Raw genomic sequence first — 24085 nt, 5'->3', positions numbered from 1 at the left:
AGGATCAGCCTGGCTTTTCTCTATATAGGATCAGCCTGGCTTTTCTCTATATAGGATCAGCCTGGCTTTTCTCTCTATAGGATCAGCCTGGCTTTTCTCTCTGTAGGATCAGCCTGGCTTTTTTCTCTCTGTAGGATCAGCCTGGCTTTTCTCTCTCTATAGGATCAGCCTGGCTTTTCTCTCTCTCTATAGGATCAGCCTGGCTTTTCTCTCAGTCTATAGGATCAGCCTGGCTTTTCTCTCTCTCTATAGGATCAGCCTGGCTTTTCTCTCAGTGTAGGATCAGCCTGGCTTTTCTCTCAGTGTAGGATCAGCCTGGCTTTTCTCTCTCTCTCTAGGATCAGCCTGGCTTTTCTCTCTCTAGGATCAGCCTGGCTTTTCTCTCTCTCTGTAGGATCAGCCTGGCTTTTCTCTCTCTCTGTGGGATCAGCCTGGCCTTTCTCTCTCTCTGTAGGATCAGCCTGGCTTTTCTCTCTCTCTATAGGACCAGCCTGGCGTTCTCTCTCTATAGGACCAGCCTGGTGTTTCTCTCTCTATAGGACCAGCCTGGTTTCTCTCTCTGTAGGATCAGCCTGGCTTTTCTCTCTCTGTGGGATCAGCCTGGCTTTCCTGTCTCTCTGTAGGATCAGCCTGGCTTTCCTCTCTCTGTAGGACCAGCCTGGCTTTTCTCTCTCTATAGGACCAGCCTGGTGTTTCTCTCTCTATAGGACCAGCCTGGTTTTCTCTCTCTGTAGGATCAGCCTGGCCTTTCTCTCTCTCTGTAGGATCAGCCTGGCCTTTCTCTCTCTCTATAGGATCAGCCTGGCTTTTCTCTCTCTCTCTCTAGGATCAGCCTGGCTTTTCTCTCTCTCTGTAGGATCAGTCTGGCTTTTCTCTCTCTCTTTATGACCAGCCTGGCTTTTCTCTCTCTCTCTCTGTAGGATCAGCCTGTGGAGGTTAGATGACAGAAGGGTGTGTGTGTCTGTGAGTGTTTGTGTCTGTGAGTGTTTGTGTCTGTGAGTGTTTGTGTCTGTGAGTGGCTGTGTCTCTGAGTGGCTGTGTCTCTGAGTGGCTGTGTGGCTCTGAGTGGCTGTGTGGCTCTGAGTGGCTGTGTGGCTGTGAGTGGCTGTGAGTGGCTGTGAGTGGCTGTGAGTGGCTGTGAGTGGCTGTGAGTGGCTGGCTGTGAGTGGCTGTGTCTGAGTGGCTGTGAGTGGCTGTGTCTGTGAGTGGCTGTGAGTGGCTGTGTCTGTGAGTGGCTGTGAGTGGCTGTGTCTCTGAGTGGCTGTGAGTGGCTGTGTCTCTGAGTGGCTGTGGCTGTGAGTGGCTGTGGCTGTGAGTGGCTGTGTCTGTGAGTGGCTGTGTCTGTGAATGGCTGTGGCTGTGTCTGTGTGAGTGGCTGTGAGTGGCTGTGTCTGTGAGTGTCTGTGTCTCTGAATGGCTGTGTCTGTGAGTGGCTGTGAATGGCTGTGTCTGTGAGTGGCTGTGTCTCTAAGTGTCTGTGTCTGTGTCTCTAAGTGGCTGTGGCTGTGTCTGTGAGTGGCTGTGTCTGTGTCTCTGAATGGCGGTGTCTTAGCCTATAGAAAGCTGATGGGATCCTCCTCTTTTTAATAGAGGCCATCAAAACTATTTTTTTCCCGCAATTGCATAGCCTATAGAAATGTTGCACAACATGAGCTCATGGGTTCTCATGTAGTGTTTGATTAGATTTTCCATTACATTTGCACTGATGTCAGAGTGATTAGAGGGACAATGGAGTGCTGAGTACCAGGCAGTTAGCAAGTTTGGTAGACAACTAATGACCATCAGCAGCATCAGAGCTTGGAGAAGTTCCTCTCTCTGTCTGTGTCCTGCCATGCTCCTGTCTCTGTCTGTGTCCTGCCATGGTCCTGTCTCTGTCTGTGTCCTGCCATGCTCCTGTCTCTGTCTGTGTCCTGCCATGCTCCTGTCTCTGTCTGTGTCCTGCCATGCTCCTGTCTCTGTCCTGCCATGCTCCTGTCTCTGTCCTGCCATGCTCCTGTCTCTGTCTGTGTCCTGCCATGCTCCTGTCTCTGTCCTGCCATGCTCCTGTCTCTGTCTCTGTCCTGCCATGCTCCTGTCTCTGTCCTGCCATGCTCCTGTCTCTGTCCTGCCATGCTCCTGTCTCTGTCCTGCCATGCTCCTGTCTCTGTCCTGCCATGCTCCTGTCTCTGTCCTGCCATGCTCCTGTCTCTGTCCTGCCATGCTCCTGTCTCTGTCCTGCCATGCTCCTGTCTCTGTCCTGCCATGCTCCTGTCTCTGTCCTGCCATGCTCCTGTCTCTGTCCTGCCATGCTCCTGTCTCTGTCCTGCCATGCTCCTGTCTCTGTCTCTGTCCTGCCATGCTCCTGTCTCTGTCCTGCCATGCTCCTGTCTCTGTCCTGCCATGCTCCTGTCTCTGTCCTGCCATCTCCTGTCTCTGTCCTGCCATGCTCCTGTCTCTGTCCTGCCATGCTCCTGTCTCTGTCCTGCCATGCTCCTGTCTCTGTCCTGCCATGCTCCTGTCTCTGTCCTGCCATGCTCCTGTCTCTGTCTGTGTCCTGCCATGCTCCTGTCTCTGTCCTGCCATGCTCCTGTCTCTGTCCTGCCAGGCTCCTGTCTCTGTCCTGCCATGCTCCTGTCTCTGTCCTGCCATGCTCCTGTCTCTGTCCTGCCATGCTCCTGACTCTGTCCTGCCATGCTCCTGTCTCTGTCCTGCTATGCTCCTGTCTGTGTCCTGCCATGCTCCTGTCTCTGTCTGTGTCCTGCCATGTTCCTGTCTGTGTCCTGCCATGCTCCTGTCTCTGTCTGTGTCCTGCCATGTCTCTGTCTGTGTCCTGCCATGCTCTGTGCCCCTCTCTCCATTGCGGTGGGTTTGGGGAGGAAATGTGTCAGACTGTCAGAGGAGAGGAGCATTCTATTTCTAAACTGCTGTGTCATGCTGTGTGTGTGTGTGTGTGTGTGTGTGTGTGTGTGTGTGTGTGTGCACATTTACATGATGACAGATATTACCATGTATGTAATCAATGTCCTGCTGCATGGGGAGATGGTGTGTGGGGGAGATGGTGTGGGGGAGATGATGAGGGGGAGATGGTGTAGGGGGAGATGGTGTGAGGGGGAGATGGTGTGGGGGAGATGGTGTGATGGGGGGAGATGGTGTGAGGGGAGATGGTGTGGGGGGAGATGGTGTGGGGGAGATGGTGTGAGGGGGAGATGGTGTGGGGGGAGATGGTGTGGGGGGAGATGGTGTGGGGGGAGATGGTGTGGGGGAGATGGTGTGAGGGGGAGATGGTGTGAGGGGGAGATGGTGTGAGGGGAGATGGTGTGAGGGGGAGATGGTGTGGGGGAGATGGTGTGAGGGGGAGATGGTGTGAGGGGAGATGGTGTGAGGGGGAGATGGTGTGGGGGGAGATGGTGTGGGGGAGATGGTGTGGGGGAGATGGTGTGGGGGAGATGGTGTGAGGGGGAGATGGTGTGAGGGGGAGATGGTGTGAGGGGAGTATGAGGACTAAACATTCTGTACTAGATTGGTTCTCTAGTCTAGCACACCAGGGGAACATCTGCTTGTTCAGAAACTGCTAGTTTCGTGTGTGTGAGAATTCAAAGTGTTGGGCGTTTGCTGAAGTGGAGTAGCTAGTATGTGCGCACACACGCACACACACACACACACACACACACACACTGTGAATGACAGTGAGGCGGGGATAACCCCTCTTTCTAGTCTAGGGATTCCTTTACTGTAGTGATCAGCAGTTTACCCCCCACACCCCCTCCATCTTACACACTCTTCTTCTCTGCCTCTCTTCTCTCTCTATACCCCTCCTCCACTAGACAAACACACACATTCCTCTGACAAGCATGTACACACACACACACACACACACACACACACACACACACACTCCTAGGCACATTTTCTTCTACAGGACAAATCAGTCTGCTGCAGAGTAGCTCATGGATGAACACACACCATCTCTGATGTATCACGCTGTCATACTCCGGCTTACATTCATCACCATCCCTCCCCTGCTGCTATTCATTCTTCCTCTGATCCTTTCATCCTCTACGTCTCCGTTTCCTCTCTCTCTTTCCCTCTCTCTCATCTCTCTCTCTTTCCCTCTCTCTCATCTCTCTCTCTTTCCCTCTCTTTCCTCTTTCTCTCTCATCTCTCTCTCTTTCCCCTCTCCTCTCTCTCTCCTCTTTCCCTCTCCTCTCTCCTCTATCACTCTCTCTCTCCTCCCTCTATCTCCCTCTTTCCCCTCTCCCTCTCTTTCTATCCTCACTCTTCTATCTCTCCTCTTCTTTCCCTCTCTCTCTCCTTCTCTCCTCTTCTTTCCCTCTCTCTCTCTCTCTCTCCTTCTCTTCTCTCCTCTTCCTTCCCTCTCTCTCTCTCCTTCTCTCCTCTTCCTTCTCTCTCTTTCTCTCTGGCGGTATGACATTGATTCCAAGGTTGGGGTGCTGTTGACAGGGTTGCTGTTGAATATTTCAGATGGTGTTTCAGTGACTTTGTGTTCTGCTCAGGGAAAGATGGGATATCCAGAGCTGGGTGTGTGTTAGCAGTGAAATGGGTAGTTGGCCTCTGGAAGCAACGAGCACTGTTGGGAGCGTTATGAAATGGGTTTCCGTGGCAGAGCAGCTGCACACAAGCCTAACGCTTCGAACACGCCGACAGTGTCGTGGCGCAAAACATCATCTAGATGTGTGAGCAACAAAAGCTCAACATTCACCTTCTGTCAAGCCGCCTACTCATACTGTTAGTCGGTAGTTTACATACACTTAGGTTGGAGTCATTAAAACTTGTTTTTCAACCACTCCACAAATGTCTTGTTAACAAACTATAGTTTTGGCAAGTCGGTTAGGACATCTACTTTGTGGATGACAAGTCATTTTTCCAACAATTGTTTACAGACAAGATTATTTCACTTATAATTCACTGTATCACAATTCCAGTGGGTCAGAAGTTTACATACACTAAGTTGACTGTGCCTTTAAACAGCTTGGAAAATTCCAGAAAATGATGTCATGGCTTTAGAAGCTTCTGATAGGCTAATTGACATCATTTGAGTCAATTGACGGAGTACCTGTGGATGTATTTCAAGGCCTACCTTCAAACTCAGTGCCTCTTTGTTTGACATCATGTGAAAATATAAAAAAATCAGCCAAGATCTCATAAAACAATTGCAGACCTCCACAAGTCTGGTTCATCCTTGGGAGCAATTTTTAAATGCCTGAAGGTACCACGTTCATCTGTACAAACAATAGTACACAAGTATAAACACCATGGGACCACGCAGCCGTCACACCGCTCAGGAAGGAGACGCGTTCTGTCTCCTAGAGATGAATGTACTGTGGTGCGAAAAGTGCAAATATATCCTAGAACAACAGCAAAGGACCTTGTGAAGATGCTGGAGGAAACCGGTACAAAAGTATCTATATCCACAGTAAAACGAGTCCTATATTGACATAACCTGAAAGGCCGCTCAGCAAGGAAGAAGCCACTGCTCCAAAACCGCCATAAAAAATCCAGACTACGGTTTGCAACTGCACATGGGGACAAAGATCGTACTTTTTGGAGAAATGTCCTCTGGTCTGATGAAATTAAAACAGTTCTGTTTGGCCATAATGACCATCGTTATGTTTGGAGGAAAAGGGGAGGCTTGCAAGCCGAAGAACACCATCCCAACCGTGAAGCACGGGGGTGGCAGCTTCATGTTGTGGGGTTGCTTTGCTGCAGGAGGGACTGGTGCAATTCACAAAATAGATGGCATCATGAGAGAGGGAAATTATGTGGATATATTGAAGCATCTCAAGACATCAGTCAGGAAGGTAAAGCTTGGTTGCAAATGTGTCATCCAAATGGACAATGACCCCAAGCATACTTCCAAAGTTGTGGCAAAATGGCTTAAGGACAACAAAGTCAAGGTATTGGAGAGGCCATCACAAAGCCCTGACCTCAATCCTAATGAAAATGTATGGGCAGAACTGAAAAAGCGTGTGCGAGCAAGGAGGCCTACAAACCTGACTTAGTTACACCAGCTCTGTCAGGAGGATGGGCCACAATTCACCCAACTTATTGTGGGAAGCTTGTGGAAGGCTACCTGAATTTGACCTAAGTTAAACAATTTAAAGACAATGCTACCAAATACTAATTGAGTGTATGTAAACTTCTGACCCACTGGGAATGTGATGAATGAAATAAAAGCTGAAATTAATCATTCTCTCTACTATTATTCTGACATTTCACATTCTTAATATAAAGTGGTGATCCTAACTCACCTAAGACAGGGAGTTTTTACTGGAATTAAATGTCAGGAATTGTGAAAAACTGAGTTTTAATGTATTTGGCTAAGGTGTATGCAAACTTCTGACTTCAACTGTATGTTCGATAAACCCAATGTACCCACAACCCAATGTACCCACAACCCAATGTACCTGCAACTGCCTCTGCAACGCAACGCCGCGTTTCATTGGAAATGAATGTAATTCTGGTGTACCAAAATGCAATGACGCTGTCAGTGTGTTCAAAGCGTGTGTTTTCCGTGGCTGGAGTGGTGTGAAGCTCATGGACTCTGGAGCAGTGGAAACGCGTTCTCTGGAGTGGTGTGAAGCTCATGGACTCTGGAGCAGTGGAAACGCGTTCTCTGGAGTGATGAATCACACTTCACCATCTGGCAGTCCGACGGATGCATCTGGGTTTGGCGGATGCCAGGAGAACGCCACCTGTCCCAAAGTGTAGTGCCCAACGGTAAAGTTTGGTGGAGGAGGCCCCTTAGTTCCAGTGAAGGGAAATCTTAACGCTACAACATACAATGAAATTCTAGATGATTATCTGCTTCCAACGTTGTGGCAACAGTTTGGGGAAGGCTCTTTCCTGTTTCAGCATGACAGTGACCCTGTGCATAAAGCGAGGTCCATACCGAAAGGGTTTGTCGAGATCGTTGTGGAAGAACTGGCTTCCACAGAGCCCTGACCTTAACTCCATCGAACACCTTTGGGATGAATTGGAACAGCGACTGGGAGCCAGGCCTAATCGCCCAACATCACTGCCCAACCTCACTAATGTTCTTGTGGCTGATTGGAAGCAAGTCCCCGCAGCAATGTTCCAACATCTAGTGGAAAGCCTTCCCAGAGGAGTGGAGGCACACACACACACTCTCCAACACACACACACACACACACTACAGAATGTCTCTCTGCACAATCTGATCAGCAGCAGTCTCAGTATTAAATTGCGCTGCTGCTAATCGTTACCGACACACACACACATACACACACACACACACACACTCTCCAACACACACACACACACACTCCCTTGGGTAACAGGGTGTGTGTTACGACTAAAATTAGGTTATAGTTTTTCATCCTGGCAAGCTCTTGTATGTGTGCTAGCTAAGTGATCTCACAACACACACATATCACAAGCAACACACACATACACATGCTATACACACACACACACACACACACACACACACACACACACACACACACTGTCAGGAAGGCAGGTGCATTTTAGACTGTGTTTCATGTGGTGCTATCCAGACTGTGAGCCTGTGTGTCTGTGTGAATGAGTATTTCGTTGCAGCTGTCTGGCTCTATGTGTCCTCTCGACATCCTCCCGGTCTGTATCTGAAAACATAGCGATAACGAAGATTCGGCTCAAACCTTTTTATAGTTAGAACAAGTTTTGGGGCTCAAAAGGTATTTATTAAGGAAAGGAAATGTATTATTTAAGGTCTGATGCCCTTTAAGCATCAGCAGATATCAAAGTGAGGCGTTTCTTGCTTCGTCAGCTGATTCAGAGGTCTAGAGAGAGGCGTTGTAATAGCCTCCTGGAGTCTGTTATCGCACCCGGTACGTTAATCTAAGTAACCTAATAAATCCCATCAAAATCCTTCAGTTTGAACAAGATATATCTGTTTTTTGTTGTTGTTGTTGTGTCTCAATACACCGCATCGGCCAATGGCGGCTTTCCGTATCCGCGGTGACAGGTGGTCGAGCTACAGCGATGTTTCTCAGACCGTGAGGTCATCCTGGGACATCTGTCTTCTCACGTAAACGTCTGTAGCTTCTGAACGTTTTGATCCACAAAAAACTAATATATGATAATATAAATATATATAATGATAATAATAATAATATATCACTCTATGGAAAGATGAGACTCTCGCGAACACGATGGTGTTCTCCGCTCTACAACCCCCACAAGTGTCACGGGATCCGTCTGGAGGTGGCCCGGTTACCGGGATCCGTCTGGAGGTGGCCCGGTTACCGGGATCCGTCTCGAGGTGGCCCGGTTCCCGGGATCTGTCTGGAGGTGGCCCGGTTACCGGGATCCGTCTGGAGGTAGTTTTATGCCTACCCCAAAAATGTGGTTAAATATGTGTTAACAAAATATGATATATACATTGGTGTCCAAAAAGACTGGCACCACTGACTGGCAATGCACAGAAAATACATTAAACAATAAAAACAATATAATTGTAGAGAGAAACTCAAAATACCAACGTGAGAAATACTGTACTTTAATAATGTTCCAATGGAACCCACCAAAATCATACAATTATTTAATACAAAATACATTTCACCAACATCAAGGTTTCATAATTATTGGCACTCCTCATTTAGTACTTAGTGCCACCACCTCTGGTAAGGATAACAGCGTGGACTTTCCTGTAATGTTTGACAAGGTTAAGGAACACATTTGGAGGGATTTTGGACCATTCCTCTATGCAGATCCTTCACATTCTTGGGTTTGTGCTTATCAACTTCCCTCTTCCACTCAGCCCACAGGATTTCTATTGGTTTGAGGTCCGGCCACGACAGAACATTGATTTTGTTGTCACATAACCATTTCTGTGTGGATCTTGAGGTATGGTTTGGGTCATTGTCTTGTTGGAGAGTCCACCTACGGCCAAGTCCCAGCCTTCCGGCAGAGGCAACCAGATTGTCAGCCATAATTGCCTGGTACTTAGTGGAATTGATTATGCCATTTATCTTAACCAGTTCCCCTGGATCTCTGGAATTAAAACAGACCCAAAACATCACTGACCCACCACCATATTACACCGTGGGTATGAGGTGCCCCTGGATCTCTGGAATTAAAACAGCCCCAAAACATCACTGACCCCCCTCCATATTTCACTGTAGGTATGAGGTTCCTCTCCTTGTATCTCTGTTTCTATGCCAAACATGCCGATGCTGTTTCTGACCAGAGCACATTCTTCCAGTCATAATTTAAATGACGTTTGGAAACTCCAAACGCTTTGCGTCTGTGTCTTAGGGTCAGAAAGGGCTTTCTTCTGGAACCCTTCCAAAGAGCCTGTGGTTGTGGAGGTGGAGTCTGATGGTGCTTTTTGAAACCTGGTGACCCCAAGATGCCACCAAGGGCCTACAACTCTTTCACAATGATTCTTGGGGTTTTGTTGCTTCTCTCACCATCCTCCTCCCTATCCTGAGGGGCAAAATGCATGTGCGTCCTCTACCGGTGAGGTTTTTAACTGTTCCATATATATAGAATGTTTTAATAATTGCCCTGACAGTGTTCAGTGGTATAGTCAATCATTTGTGGATCTCCTTGTAGCCATTTCCAGATTTATGAAGGTCTACGACCATCTGTCTCTTTTCAACTGCCAGTTATTTTGTTTTCTTCATGGTGTTGGATGACAAAGGGATATTGCATGCGTGTTACCTCATGTTTATACCCTAGTGAAACAGGAAGTGATGTAATGGCTCAATATAGTTCCTTAAGACTTAGATAAACTTAAAGACGTGGAATTTAATTCCTGTTTTAATGTTGGTAGATGTTATTTACAATATTTAAAGGTGCCATTAATTGTTTAACCTTGATTTGGAGGACATTGATTTTTAATTAAATCAATAAATGATTTTGAAACATAAAGTACAGTATTTATCTCATGTTGGTATTTTGAGTTTATCTCTATAATTATAATGTTTATATTTGTTTAAGTATTGTTTGTGCATTGCCAGTCAGGGGTGGCAGTAATTTTGGAGCCCAATATATATATATATATATATATATATATATCCTGAACTTTCTTACATCTCCTGAACTTTCTTACATCTCCTAGATATAGGACAGACACTTCAAAAGCTTATTCCTTATGATTTATGTTTTGACTGTCTTTTTTTATGACATTTATGAATGTTTTTCGATAGAATTTGGCTGGTACTATTAGCCTATATTTAATCAAATACGTTTTTACCATTTAAAACAAATATATATACCTAAAGGGGTCTTAAAATTCAAAATTAAATAGCTAAATTATCCATGATATGACCGTCTTAAAAATAAATTAAAAATCCATGTGACTATTTAGAAGTAAGGGTAGTCTAGACGGACACACAGAGCCATAGTAAGGGTAGTCTAGACGGACACACAGAGCCATAGTAAGGGTAGTCTAGACGGACACACAGAGCCATAGTAAGGGTAGTCTAGACGGACACACAGAGCCATAGTAAGGGTAGTCTAGACGGACACACAGAGCCATAGTAAGGGTAGTCTAGACGGACACACAGAGCCATAGTAAGGGTAGTCTAGACGGACACACAGAGCCATAGTAAGGGTAGTCTAGAAGGACACACAGAGCCATAGTAAGGGTAGTCTAGAAGGACACACAGAGCCATAGTAAGGGTAGTCTAGACGGACACACAGAGCCATAGTAAGGGTAGTCTAGACGGACAGACACAGAGCCATAGTAAGGGTAGTCTAGACGGACACACAGACGGACTAGACGGACACAGAGCCATAGTAAGGGTAGTCTAGATGGACACACAGAGCCATAGTAAGGGTAGTCTAGACGGACACACAGAGCCATAGTAAGGGTAGTCTAGACGGACACACAGAGCCATAGTAAGGGTAGTCTAGAAGGAGGGTGCTACTACCATTTATGTTACGTGCGTCTGTCCACAAGAGATTAGACCGACACAGCCCAGTATTGTCACCTCATTTCAACAGGCTGTCCACAAGAGATTAGACTGACACAGCCCGGTATTGTCACCTCATTTCAACAGGCTGTCCACAAGAGATTAGACCGACACAGCCCGGTATTGTCACCTCATTTCAACAGGCTGTCCACAAGAGATTAGACTGACACAGCCCGGTATTGTCACCTCATTTCAACAGGCTGTCCACACTGTCTTCTTTTTGCTAAATGTGACTGATTTTCCCTCATCCAATAGGATCCCACGGCCTAATCCATGTCACCAAATGTGTATTGTTCCTCATCCCACATTAAGCTCATTAACAGTTGGTAAAGGGGAAATCTGCAGTTGAAACAATAGCAAAGTGTCCACCCCACCACTGTCTTGGTAAACATAATAAGTAGACATCTGTAGGGAACTGCTTATATTTGTGTAAATTTAATTGGCATATGTGAATTGGAAATGTTCTGTTTTTTTTTTTTTTTTGCGTATCTCAACTCTCTTGTGTGAGACACCATTGGAGAGTGGGGTCACGGCCAGGGTCGCCGTTGGAGCAATTTGGGTTACTAGCCCAACTCTCTGACCGCTAGGCTACCTGCCGCCATGTAAACAGCTGAGAGATTGAGCTGGTGTGTGCATTCTGTAACAGTTGTCAAGGTCGGGCTTAGTTTGTCTGTTGGACTGAAAGCCCAGTCTGGCTAATGCAGTGTTTGGCAGACTCATTCTCTGATTGACAGATGGCAAGCTAATCAATGATCGACTGACTGATTGACTGGCTGACTGATTGACTGGGACTTGAGTCTCCATGGAAGAGCTGCACCCCAGGTTTTACTTTGTCACAGTACGGAGATGGATACAGGAACCCACTGCGCCACAAGGCCCACTGCGCCACAGGGCCGACTGCGCCACAGGGCCCACTGCACCACAGGGTGACTCAAATCAAATATTATTCGTCACATCCTTCACAAACAACAGGCGTAGACTAACAGTGAAATGATTACGGCCCTTCCCAACAACGGAGAGGGAAAGAAAATACAGAAATTATAGAACAATTATACCACGAGGAATAAATACACACTGAGTAACAATAACTTGACTATATACACGGAGTACCAGTACCGGGTCAATGTTCAGGGGTACCAGGTCATTGAGGTAGATCTGTACATACAGGTGGGGCTAAAGTGACTGATAATACACAGGAGCAGCAGCGTCTGTGATTAGTCTGAAGGGTTCGTGTGAAGTTACAGTGCAGATAGTTGGCCCATATTGGAATATCTGAGTCCCCAAGTCCCATCCTGCGTCACAGGGCCCACTGCGTCACAGGGCCCACTGCGTCACAGGGCCCACTGCGTCACAGGGCCCACTGCGTCACAGGGCCCTCTCTGCTCAGTGGAAAGAGGTCGGATGTGAAGTCCCAGGTTCATCCTGTTTGTATCGACATCACAGGACCAGCTTCTACAGGGATACTGGGCCCAGAGAGGACATCACAGGACCAGCTTCTACAGGGATACTGGGCCCAGAGAGGACATCACAGGACCAGATTCTACAGGGATACTGGGCCCAGAGAGGACATCACAGGACCAGATGCTACAGGGATACTGGGCCCAGAGAGGACATCACAGGACCAGATTCTACAGGGATACTGGGCCCAGAGAGGACATCACAGGACCAGATTCTACAGGGATACTGGGCCCAGAGAGGACATCACAGGACCAGATTCTACAGGGATACTGGGCCCAGAGAGGACATCACAGGACCAGATTCTACAGGGATACTGGGCCCAGAGAGGACATCACAGGACCAGATTCTACAGGGATACTGGGCCCAGAGAGGACATCACAGGACCAGATTCTACAGGGATACTGGGCCCAGAGAGGACATCACAGGACCAGATGCTACAGGGATACTGGGCCCAGAGAGGACATCACAGGACCAGATTCTACAGGGATACTGGGCCCAGAGAGGACATCACAGGACCAGATTCTACAGGGATACTGGGCCCAGAGAGGACATCACAGGACCAGATTCTACAGGGATACTGACATCACAGGACCTGACAGGGAGACTGACCCGACACCCTGTTTCTCATCCAGGACCAGATGCTACAGGGATACTGGGCCCAGAGAGGACTCCCCCTCTGGGCCCCTCACAGGACCAGATTCTACAGGGATACTGGGCCCAGAGAGGACATCACAGGACCAGATGCCAGGGATACTGGGCCCAGAGAGGACATCACAGGACCAGATTCTACCCCCTCAGAGAGGACATCACCTCCGACCCTCTCCTCCCCCTCCCCCTCTCCTCTCTCCTCCTCCCCCCTCCTCCCCCCTCCTCCCCCTCTCCTCCCCCTCCCTCTCCTCTCCTCTCCCTCCTCTCCCTCTCCTCTCCCTCTCCTCTCCCCCTCTCCTCCCCCTCTCCTCCCCCTCTCCCTCCCTCTCCTCTCCCTCTCCTCTCCCTCTCCTCTCCCTCTCTTTCCCATCTCCTCTCCCTCTCCTCTCCCTCTCTTTCCCTCTCCCTCCCTCTCCTCTCCCTCTCTCCCCCTCCCTCCCCTCCTCCCCCCTCCCTCTCCCTCCCCTCTCCTCTCCCCTCTCCTCTCCCTCTCTTTCCCCCTCCTTTAATTCTCTCTCTGTGTTCTGACAGGTCGTGTCTGCCTTTAAAAGGCTTCCTCTCTGCTCAGGGCAACAGTGACATACTGTCTTGTGTTGTCCCTAAACTCATTCAACTCATGTGGAGACCAAATAGGAACTAACTATCGGAAGGAGGGAGGGCAGGGAGGGAGGGGGAGGGGTCCTAGCACCTCTTCCCTCCCTGCTCAGACAGCTGTGTGTGTTGTAACTTGTTTCTACTGTGTAAAACTCTCCCATTACTCTGACAGTCAGAATGCAGTTCTGCAGAATGCAGAATGCAGAATACAGTCAGTTGCTCATCTCACACACACACACACACACACACACCCGTAAAATAATGTTCCTGTAAACAATATATACTGTCTGTCCTTTTTGAATTCAAATCAAACGTTATTTAGACAGCACATTGTGTACAAACTGATTTGTCTGTTTAAATGAAGAGGCTAAACTGGTATTTGTAAAATTGATTTCAAACAGACAATATTATACTTTTCTTTCTCTCTTTCTCTCTCTCTGTCTCTCTCTCTCTGTCTCTCCCTCTCTGTCTCTCTCTCTCTGTCTCTCTCTCTGTCTCTCTCTCTCTCTCTCTCTCTCTCTCTCTCTCTCTCTCTCTCTCTCTCTGTCTCTCTCTGTCTCTCTCTCTCTCTCTCTCTCTCTCTCTCTCTGTGTCTCTCTCTCTCTCTCTCTCTCTCTGTCTCTCTCTCTCTCTCTCTCTCTCTCTGTCTCTCTCTCTCTCTTTCTCTCTCTCTCTCTGTCTCTCTCTCTCTCTCTGTCTCTCTCTCTCTCTCTCTCTCTGTCTCTCTCTCTCTCTCTCTCTCTGTCTCTCTCTCTGTCTCTCTCTCTCTCTCTCTCTCTCTGTCTCTCTGTCTCTCTCTGTCTCTCTCTGTCTCTCTCTCTCTGTCTCTCTGTGTAGGGATGGAGGGGTGCCCCCTCATGGCAGGGCCAGAGACTACTGAGTTCCTCCACCGCTCCAGAAGGTGAGTGTTTATACAGCATGGGTTTGGTGGTCTGTCATGGAGGCATTCTGGCTTCCCCTGTCAGATCCAGAGAGGTAGAGAGATCCAGAGAGAGAGGGGTCCCTGTCAGATCCAGAGGTAGAGAGGGGTAGGGGCTTCCCCTGTCAGATTCAGTGAGGTAGAGATGCGGTAGAGAGGTAGGGATAGGGGCTTCCCTGTCTGACAGATTCAGAGAGGTAGAGATGGGGGGGTGTCAGATTCAGGGCTTAGGGGCCCCTGTCAGACCCAGAGAGGTCAGACCCAGAGATGGGGTAGGGGCTTCCCCTGTCAGATCCAGAGAGGTAGAGAGGGGGTAGGGGCTTCCCCTGACAGATTCAGTGAGGTAGAGAGGGGTAGGGGCTTCCCCTGTCAGATCCAGAGAGGTAGAGAGGGGGTAGGGGCTTCCCTGACAGATTCAGTGTGGTAGAGAGGGGTAGGGGCTTCCCCTGTCAGACCCAGAGAGGTAGAGATGGGGTAGGGGCTTCCCCAGATTCAGATTCGATCAGCAGTGAGGTAGAGAGGGGGTAGGGGATAGGGGCTTCCCTGACAGATTCAGAGAGGTAGAGAGGGGGTAGGGGCTTCCCTGTCAGATTCAGTGAGGTAGAGTCAGGGGGTAGGGGGGCTTCCCTGACAGATCAGTGAGGTAGAGAGGGGTAGGGGCTTCCCCTGACAGATTCAGTGAGGTAGAGAGGGGGATAGGGGCTTCCCCTGACAGATTCAGAGAGGTAGAGAGGGGGTAGGGGCTTCCCCTGACAGATTTAGTGAGGTAGAGAGGGGGTAGGGGCTTCCCCTGTCAGATCTAGAGAGGCAGAGAGGGGTAGGGGCTTCCCCTGTCAGATCCAGAGAGGTAGAGAGTAGAGGGGGTAGGGGCTTCCCCTGTCAGATTCAGTGAGGTAGAGAGGGGGTAGGGGCTTCCCCTGACAGATTCAGTGAGGTAGAGAGGGGGTAGGGGCTTCCCTGACAGATTCAGTGAGGTAGAGAGGGATAGGGGCTTCCCCTGACAGATTCAGAGAGGTAGAGGGGGTAGGGAGGGGTAGGGGGGGCTTCCCTGACAGATTTAGTGTCAGGTAGAGGTAGAGGGGTAGGGGCTTCCCCTGTCAGATCAGAGAGGTAGAGAGGGGTAGGGGCTTCCCCTGTCAGATCAGTAGAGAGGGGGTAGAGGTAGAGAGGGGGTAGGGGCGTCCCCTGTCAGACCCAGAGAGGTAGAGAGGGGTAGGGACTTCCCCTGTCAGATCCAGAGGGTAGAGAGGGGGTCAGGGCTTCCCCTGTCAGATTCAGTGAGGTAGAGAGGGGGTAGGGGCTTCCCCTGTCAGATGTAGAGAGGGGGTAGGGGCTTCCCCTGTCAGACCCAGTGAGGTAGAGAGGGGGTAGGGGCTTCCCCTGTCAGACCCAGAGAGGTAGAGAAGGGGTAGGGGCTTCCCCTGTCAGACCCAGAGAGGTAGAGAGGGGTAGGGGCTTCCCCTGACAGATTTAGTGAGGTAGAGAAGGGGTAGGGGCTTCCCCTGTCAGATCTAGAGAGGCAGAGAGGGGTATGGGCTTCCCCTGTCAGACGTAGAGAGGGGGTAGGGGCTTCCCCTGTCAGACCCAGAGAGGTAGAGAGGGGGTAGGTAGAGAGGGGTAGGGGCTTCCCCTGTCAGACCCAGAGAGGTAGAGAGGGGGTCCCCTGTCAGACCCAGAGAGGTAGGGGTCAGGTAGGGGCTTCCCCTGACAGATCCAGAGAGGTAGAGAGGGGGTAGGGGCTTCCCTGACAGATCCAGAGAGGTAGAGAGGGGGTAGGGGCTTCCCCTGACAGACCCAGAGAGGTAGAGAGGGGTAGGGGCTTCCCTGTCAGATCCAGAGAGGTAGAGAGGGGGTAGGGGCTTCCCCTGTCAGATCCAGAGAGGTAGAGAGGGGGTAGGGGCTTCCCCTGTCAGATTCGGTGCGGTAGAGAGGGGGTAGGGGCTTCCCTTGTCAGATTTGGTGAGGTAGAGAGGGGGTAGGGGCTTCCCCTGACAGATTCAGTGAGGTAGAGAGGGGGTAGGGGCTTCCCCTGTCAGACCCAGAGAGGTAGAGAGGGGGTAGGGGCTTCCCCTGTCAGACCCAGAGAGGTAGAGATGGGGTAGGGGCTTCCCCTGTCAGATCCAGAGAGGTAGAGAGGGGGTAGGGGCTTCCCCTGTCAGATTCGATGCGGTAGAGAGGGGTTAGGGGCTTCCCTTGTCAGATTCGGTGAGGTAGAGAGGGGGTAGGGGCTTCCCCTGACAGATTCAGTGAGGTAGAGAGGGGTAGGGGCTTCCCCTGTCAGACCCAGAGAGGTAGAGAGGGGGTAGGGGCTTCCCCTGTCAGACCCAGAGAGGTAGAGATGGGGTAGGGGCTTCCCCTGTCAGATCCAGAGAGGTAGAGAGGGGGTAGGGGCTTCCCCTGTCAGATTCGATGCGGTAGAGAGGGGATAGGGGCTTCCCCTGACAGATTCAGAGAGGTAGAGAGGGGGTAGGGGCTTCCCCTGTCAGACCCAGAGAGGTAGAGAGGGGGTAGGGGCTTCCCCTGTCAGATTCAGTGAGGTAGAGAGGGGGTAGGGGCTTCCCCTGTCAGATTCAGTGAGGTAGAGAGGGGGTAGGTGCTTCCCCTGTCAGACCCAGAGTGGTAGAGTGGTAGGGGCTTCCCCTGACAGATTTAGTGAGGTAGAGAGGGGGTAGGGGCTTCCCCTGTCAGACCCAGAGAGGTAGAGAGGGGTAGGGGCTTCCCCTGACAGATTTAGCGAGGTAGAGAGGGGGTAGGGGCTTCCCCTGTCAGATCTAGAGAGGCAGAGAGGGGTATGGGCTTCCCCTGCCAGATGTAGAGGGGGTAGGGGCTTCCCCTGTCAGATCCAGAGAGGTAGAGAGGGGGTAGGGGCTTCCCCTGTTAGATCCAGAGAGGAAGAGAGGGGGTAGGGGCTTCCCCTGACAGATCCAGAGAGTCTGCATTCTGCTTAATATAGTTTGGCAATACTACTTGTCAGAGATAGGAGTTTTGGCCTGATGTGAGCTCAGTACAGTAGATGCCTGGGATTCCCCTGTCAGGTTAGCTTGTCAGTACTACTCAGCACCAGCAGTCTGGTGTTGTTTTGGAACAGTAGACTGAGTCCTTAATTCCTCTGTCAGCCCTGGACCCAGAAACAGTTTCTCCTCAGCTCTGAAGAGACAAAGATAGCCTTGACCCATCACTGGAGAGAAACCGGGAGTTGATTAGCCTGCCCGAAAACTTGGTGGGACGTTAGTTTGGAGCGAACAGCTCAGCAGTCTCTCTCTCTCTCTCTCAGCCACAGCCAGCAGTCATTAATTTTGAAGGAGAAACTGGCATCTGTTCTGAGGAGAACTGAAAGGTTATGGAGAGGGAGAGAGGCATTGCAGTCAGGGCTCTGAGTGTTCCGTGCTGAAGTGGGTTTTAATAGCGCTGCCATTATACTAGCATGAGAGAGACACAGGCAGCCACACACACACACACTCATGAGAGAGACACAGGCAGCCACACACACACACACCCTCATGAGAGGAGACACAGGCAGCCACACACACACACCCTCATGAGAGAGACACAGGCAGCCACACACACACACACCCTCATGAGAGAGACACATGCAGCCACACACACACACACCCTCATGAGTGGAGACACAGGCAGCCACACACACACACACCCTCATGAGAGGAGACACAGGCAGCCACACACACACACACACCCTCATGAGAGGAGACACAAGCAGCCACACACACCCTCATGAGAGAGACACAGGCAGCCACACACACACACCCTCATGAGAGAGACACAGGCAGCCACACACACACCCTCATGAGAGAGACACAGGCAGCCACACACACACTCAGGAGAGAGACACAGGCAGCCACACACACACCCTAGAGAGAGAGGGGTAGTAGACATACACAAGGGTCTCATATCAGAGCCAGAGAGACTTGGATCTTGACGATGGGATAGGGGTAAGACAAAGGGGAGGGGTACAGTAGCTAAGGGAATGGGGAAGGAGGGGGGAGTATGTGTATGAAATCATGTTGTTGTCTCCTGCCCCCCTCCAGAGGTGACGGTGGTGTACCAGAATGGACTGCCGGTGATCTCAGTCAGTTTGCCGTCCCGTAGGGAGCGATGCCAGTTCACTCTGAAGCCCCTCAGTGACTGTGTTGGGGTGTTCCTCACACAGCTGCAGACAGAGGACAGGGGCATCGACCGTGTGGCCATCTACTCTACAGGTAACACACACACACACACAAATCAAATCAAATGTATTTATATAGCCCTTCGTACATCAGCTGATATCTCAAAGTGCTGTACAGAAACCCAGCCTAAAACCCCAAACAGCAAGCAATGCAGGTGTAGAAGGACGGTGGCTAGGAAAAACTCCCTAGAAAGGCTAAAACCTAGGAAGAAACCTAGAGAGGAACCAGGCTATGTGGGGTGGCCAGTCCTCTTCTGGCTGTGCCGGGTGGAGATTATAACAGAACATGGCCAAGATGTTCAAATGTTCATAAATGACCAGCATGGTCGAATAATAATAAGGCAGAACAGTTGAAACTGGAGCAGCAGCACAGCCAGGTGGACTGGGGACAGCAAGGAGTCATCATGTCAGGTAGTCCTGGGGCATGGTCCTAGGGCTCAGGTCCTCCGAGAGAGAGAAAGAAAGAGAGAAGGAGAGAATTAGAACAGAGATTCATAAATGACCACAGGACACAGTTGAAATAGGACAGGAGAAGTACATGTCAGGTAGTCCAGATATAACAAACTGACCCTAGCCCCCGACACAAACTACTGCAGCATAAATACTGGAGGCTAAGACAGGAGGGGTCAGGAGACACTGTGGCCCCATCCGAGGTCATAACAAACTGACCCTAGCCCCCCGGACAGGGCCAAACAGGAAGGATATAACCCCACCCACTTTGCCAAAGCACAGCCCCCACACCACTAGAGGGATATCTTCAACCACCAACTTACCATCCTGAGACAAGGCTGAGTATAGCCCACAAAGATCTCTGCCATGGCACAACCCAAGGGGGGGCGCCAACCCAGACAGGATGACCACATCAGTGAATCAACCCACTCAGGTGACGCACCCCTTCCAGGGACAGCATGAGAGAGCCCCAGTAAGCCAGTGACCCAGCCCCTGTAATAGGGTTAAAGGCAGAGAATCCCAGAGGAAAGAGGGGAACCGGCCAGGCAGAGACAGCAAGGGTGGTTCGTTGCTCCAGAGCCTTTCCGTTCACCTTCCCACTCCTGGGCCAGACTACACTCAATCATATGACCCACTGAAGAGATGAGTCTTCAGTAAAGACTTAAAGGTTGAGACCGAGTTTGCGTCTCTGACATGGGTAGGCAGACCGTTCCATAAAAATGGAGCTCTATAGGAGAAAGCCCTGCCTCCAGCTGTTTGCTTAGAAATTCTAGGGACAATTAGGAGGCCTGCATCTTGTGACCGTAGCGTACGTGTAGGTATGTACGACAGGACCAAATCAGAGATATAGGTAGGAGCAAGCCCATGTAATGCTTTGTAGGTTAGCAGTAAAACCTTGAAATCAGCCCTTGCTTTGACAGGAAGCCAGTGTAGAGAGGCTAGCACTGGAGTAATATGATCAAATTTTTTGGTTCTAGTCAGGATTCTAGCAGCCGTATTTAGCACCAACTGAAGTTTATTTAGTGCTTTATCCGGGTAGCCGGAAAGTAGAGCATTGCAGTAGTCTAACCTAGAAGTGACAAAAGCATGGATTAATTTTTCTGCATCATTTTTGGACAGAAAGTTTCTGATTTTTGCAATGTTACGTAGATGGAAAAAAGCTGTCCTTGAAATGGTCTTGATATGTTCTTCAAAAGAGAGATCAGGGTCCAGAGTAACGCCGAGGTCCTTTACAGTTTTATTTGAGACGACTGTACAACCATTAAGATTAATTGTCAGATTCAACAGAAGATCTCTTTGTTTCTTGGGACCTAGAACAAGCATCTCTGTTTTGTCTGAGTTTAAAAGTAGAAAGTTTGCAGGCATCCACTTCCTTATGTCTGAAACACATGCTTCTAGCAAGGGCAATTTTGGGGCTTCACCATGTTTCATTGAAATGTACAGCTGTATGTCATCCGCATAGCAGTGAAAGTTAACATTATGTTTTCGAATAACATCCCCAAGAGGTAAAATATATAGTGAAAACAATAGTGGTCCTAAAACGGAACCTTGAGGAACACTGAAATTTACAGTTGATTTGTCAGAGGACAAACCATTCACAGAGACAAACTGATATCTTTCCGACAGATAAGATCTAAACCAGGCCAGAACATGTCCGTGTAGACCAATTTGGGTTTCCAATCTCTCCAAAAGAATGTGGTGATCGATGGTATCAAAAGCAGCACTAAGGTCTAGGAGCACGAGGACAGATGCAGAGCCTCAGTCCGATGCCATTAAAATGTAATTTACCACCTTCACAAGTGCAGTCTCAGTGCTATGATGGGGTCTAAAACCAGACTGAAGCATTTCGTATACATTGTTTGTCTTCAGGAAGGCAGTAAGTTGCTGCGCAACAGCCTTTTCTAAAATCTTTGAGAGGAATGGAAGATTCGATATAGGCCTATAGTTTTTTATATTTTCTGGGTCAAGGTTTGGCTTTTTCAAGAGAGGCTTTATTACTGCCACTTTTAGTGCGTTTGGTACCCATCTGGTGGATAGAGAGCCATTTATTATGTTCAACATAGGAGGGCCAAGCACAGGAAGCAGCTCTTTCAGTAGTTTAGTTGGAATAGGGTCCAGTATGCAGCTTGAAGGTTTAGAGCCCATTATTATTTTCATCATTGTGTCAAGAGATATAGTACTAAAACACTTGAGTGTCTCTCTTGATCCTAGGTCCTGGGAGAGTTGTGCAGACTCACGACGACTGAGCTTTGAAGGAATATGCAGATTTAAAGAGGAGTCCGTAATTTGCTTTCTAATGATCATGATCTTTTCCTCAAAAAAGTTCATGAATTTATTAGTGCTGAAGTGAAAGCCATCCTCACTTGGGGAATGCTGCGTTTTAGTTAGCTTTGCGACAGTATCAAAAATAAATGTAGGATTGTTCTTATTTTCCTCAATTAAGTTGGAAAAATAGGATGATCGAGCAGCAGTAAGGGCTCTTCGATACTGCACGGTACTGTCTTTCCAAGCTAGTCGGAAGACTTCCAGTTTGGTGTGGCGCCATTTCCGTTCCAATTTTCTGGAAGCTTGCTTCAGAGCTCGGGTATTTTCTGTATACCAGGGAGCTAGTTTCTTATGAGAAATGTTTTTAGTTTTTAGGGGTGCAACTGCATCTAGGGTATTGCGCAAGGTTAAATTGAGTTCCTCAGTTAGGTGGTTAACTGATTTTTGTCCTTGGGTAGACAGAGGGAATCTGGAAGGACATCAAGGAATCTTTGTGTTGTCTGTGAATTTATAGCACAACTTTTGATGTTCCTTGGTTGGGGTCTGAGCAGATTATTTGTTGCAATTGCAAACGTAATAAAATATATATACACGCACACACATACTCACACACATACACTGCTCAAAAAAATAAAGGGAACACTTAAACAACACAATGTAACTCCAAGTCAATCACACTTCTGTGAAATCAAACTGTCCACTTAGGAAGCAACACTGATTGACAATACATTTCACATGCTGTTGTGCAAATGGAATAGACAACAGGTGTATCTATCCTACCCTGCCTTTCTAAGGTCTTCAAAAGCCAAGTTAACAAATAGATCACCGACCATTTCGAATCCCACTGTACCTTCTCCACGATGCAATCTAGTTTCCGAGCTGGTCACGGGTGCACCTCAGCCCCCACGCTCAAGGTCCTAAACGATATCATAACCGCCATCGATAATAGACAGTACTGTGCAGCCGTCTTCATCGACCTGGCAAAGGCTTTCGACCCTGTCAATCACCACATTCTATCGGAAGACTCAACAGCCTTGGTTTCTCAAATAACTGCCTCGCCTGGTTCACCAACTACTTCTCAGACAGAGTTCAGTGTGTCAAATTGGAGGACTTGTCCGGACCTCTGGCCGTCTCTATACATCAATGATGTCGCTCTTGCTGCTGGTGAGTCTCTGATCCACCTCGACGCAGACGACACCATTCTGTATACATCTGGCCCCTCTTTGGACACTGTGTTAACTAACCTCCAGACGAGCTTCAATGCCATACAACTCTCCTTCTGTGGCCTTCAACTGCTCTTAAATACAAGTAAAACTAAATGCATGCTTTTCAACTGATCGCTGCCCACACCTGCCCGCACGTCCAGCATCACTACTCTGGACGGCTCTGACTTAGAATACGTGGACAACTACAAATACCTGGGTGTCTGGTTAGACTGTAAACTCTCCTTCCAGACTCACATTAAGCATGTCCAGTCCAAAATGAAATCTAGAATCGGCTTCCTATTTCGCAACAAAGCACTGACTATTCTACCGATCCTCGACTTCGGAGATGTCATCTATAAAATAGCCTGCAACTATCTACTCAGCAAATTGGATGCATTATATCACAGTGGCATCTGTTTTGTCACCAAAGCCCCATACACTACCCACCACTGCGACCTGTATGCTCTCGTTGGCTGGCCCTCGCTTCATACTTGTCTCCAAACCCACTGGCTCCAGGTCATCTATAAGTCTCTGCTAGGTAAAGCCCCCCGCCTTATCTCAGCTCACTGGGCACCATAGCAACACCCGCCCGTAGCACGTGCTCCAGCAGGTATATTTCACTGGTCACCCCCAAAGCCAATTCCTCTTTGGCCGCCTTTCCTTCCAGTTCTCTGCTGCCAATGACTGGAACGAACTGCAAAAATCACTGAAGCTGGAGACTCGTATCTCCCTCAATAACTTTAAGGACCAGCTGTCAGAGCAGCGCACAGATCACTCCACCTGTACATAGCCCATCTGTAAACAGCCCATCCAACTACCTCATCCCCATACTGTTATTTATTTTGCTCCTTTGCACCCCATCATCTCTACTTGCACATTCATCTTCTGCACATCTATCACTCCAGTGTTTTAATTGCTAAATTGTAATTACTTCGCCACCATGGCCTATTTATTGCCTTACCTCCCTTATCCTACCTCATTTGCACACACTGTATATAGACTTTTTCTACTGTATTATTGATTGTATGTTTGTTTACTCCATGTGTAACTCTGTGTTGTTGAATGTTTCGCACTGCTTTGCTTTATCTTGGCCAGGTCGCAGTTGTAAATGAGAACTTCTTCTCAACTAGCCTACCTGGTTAAATAAAGGTGTTCTCAACTGGCCTACCTGGTTAAATAAAGGTGTTCTCAACTGGCCTACCTGGTTAAATAAAGGTGTTCTCAACTGGCCTACCTGGTTAAATAAAGGTGCCTAGCCTACCTGGTTAAATAAAGGTGTTCTCAACTTACCTGGTTAAATACAGGTGTTCTCAACTAGCCTACCTGGTTAAATAACAGGTGTTCTCAACTAGCCTACCTGGTTAAATAAAGGTGTTCTCAACTAGCCTACCTGGTTAAATAAAGGTGTTCTCAACTAGCCTACCTGGTTAAATAAAGGTGT

General features: G+C 48.9%; 1 protein-coding gene across 2 annotated transcripts in view; it reads left to right on the top strand.

Annotated features, from left to right (window-relative positions):
• mcu (mitochondrial calcium uniporter) overlaps positions 1 to 24085 on the top strand; it is a 134632-nt gene that overhangs the window by 88484 nt on the left and 22063 nt on the right. For both annotated transcript variants that reach the window (XM_042301407.1, XM_042301406.1), the window contains exons 3-4: positions 14460 to 14523; positions 18588 to 18758. In XM_042301407.1, the coding sequence (XP_042157341.1) occupies positions 14460 to 14523; positions 18588 to 18758 (235 nt within the window). The remainder of the gene's footprint in view (positions 1 to 14459; positions 14524 to 18587; positions 18759 to 24085) is intronic.

The sequence above is a fragment of the Oncorhynchus tshawytscha genome, linkage group LG19, assembly GCF_018296145.1.
Source record: "Oncorhynchus tshawytscha isolate Ot180627B linkage group LG19, Otsh_v2.0, whole genome shotgun sequence".
NCBI classification, from domain to species: Eukaryota; Metazoa; Chordata; class Actinopteri; order Salmoniformes; family Salmonidae; genus Oncorhynchus; species Oncorhynchus tshawytscha.
Note: the sequence above shows the minus strand (reverse complement) of the source record. Positions and strands in the feature narration are given on the sequence as shown.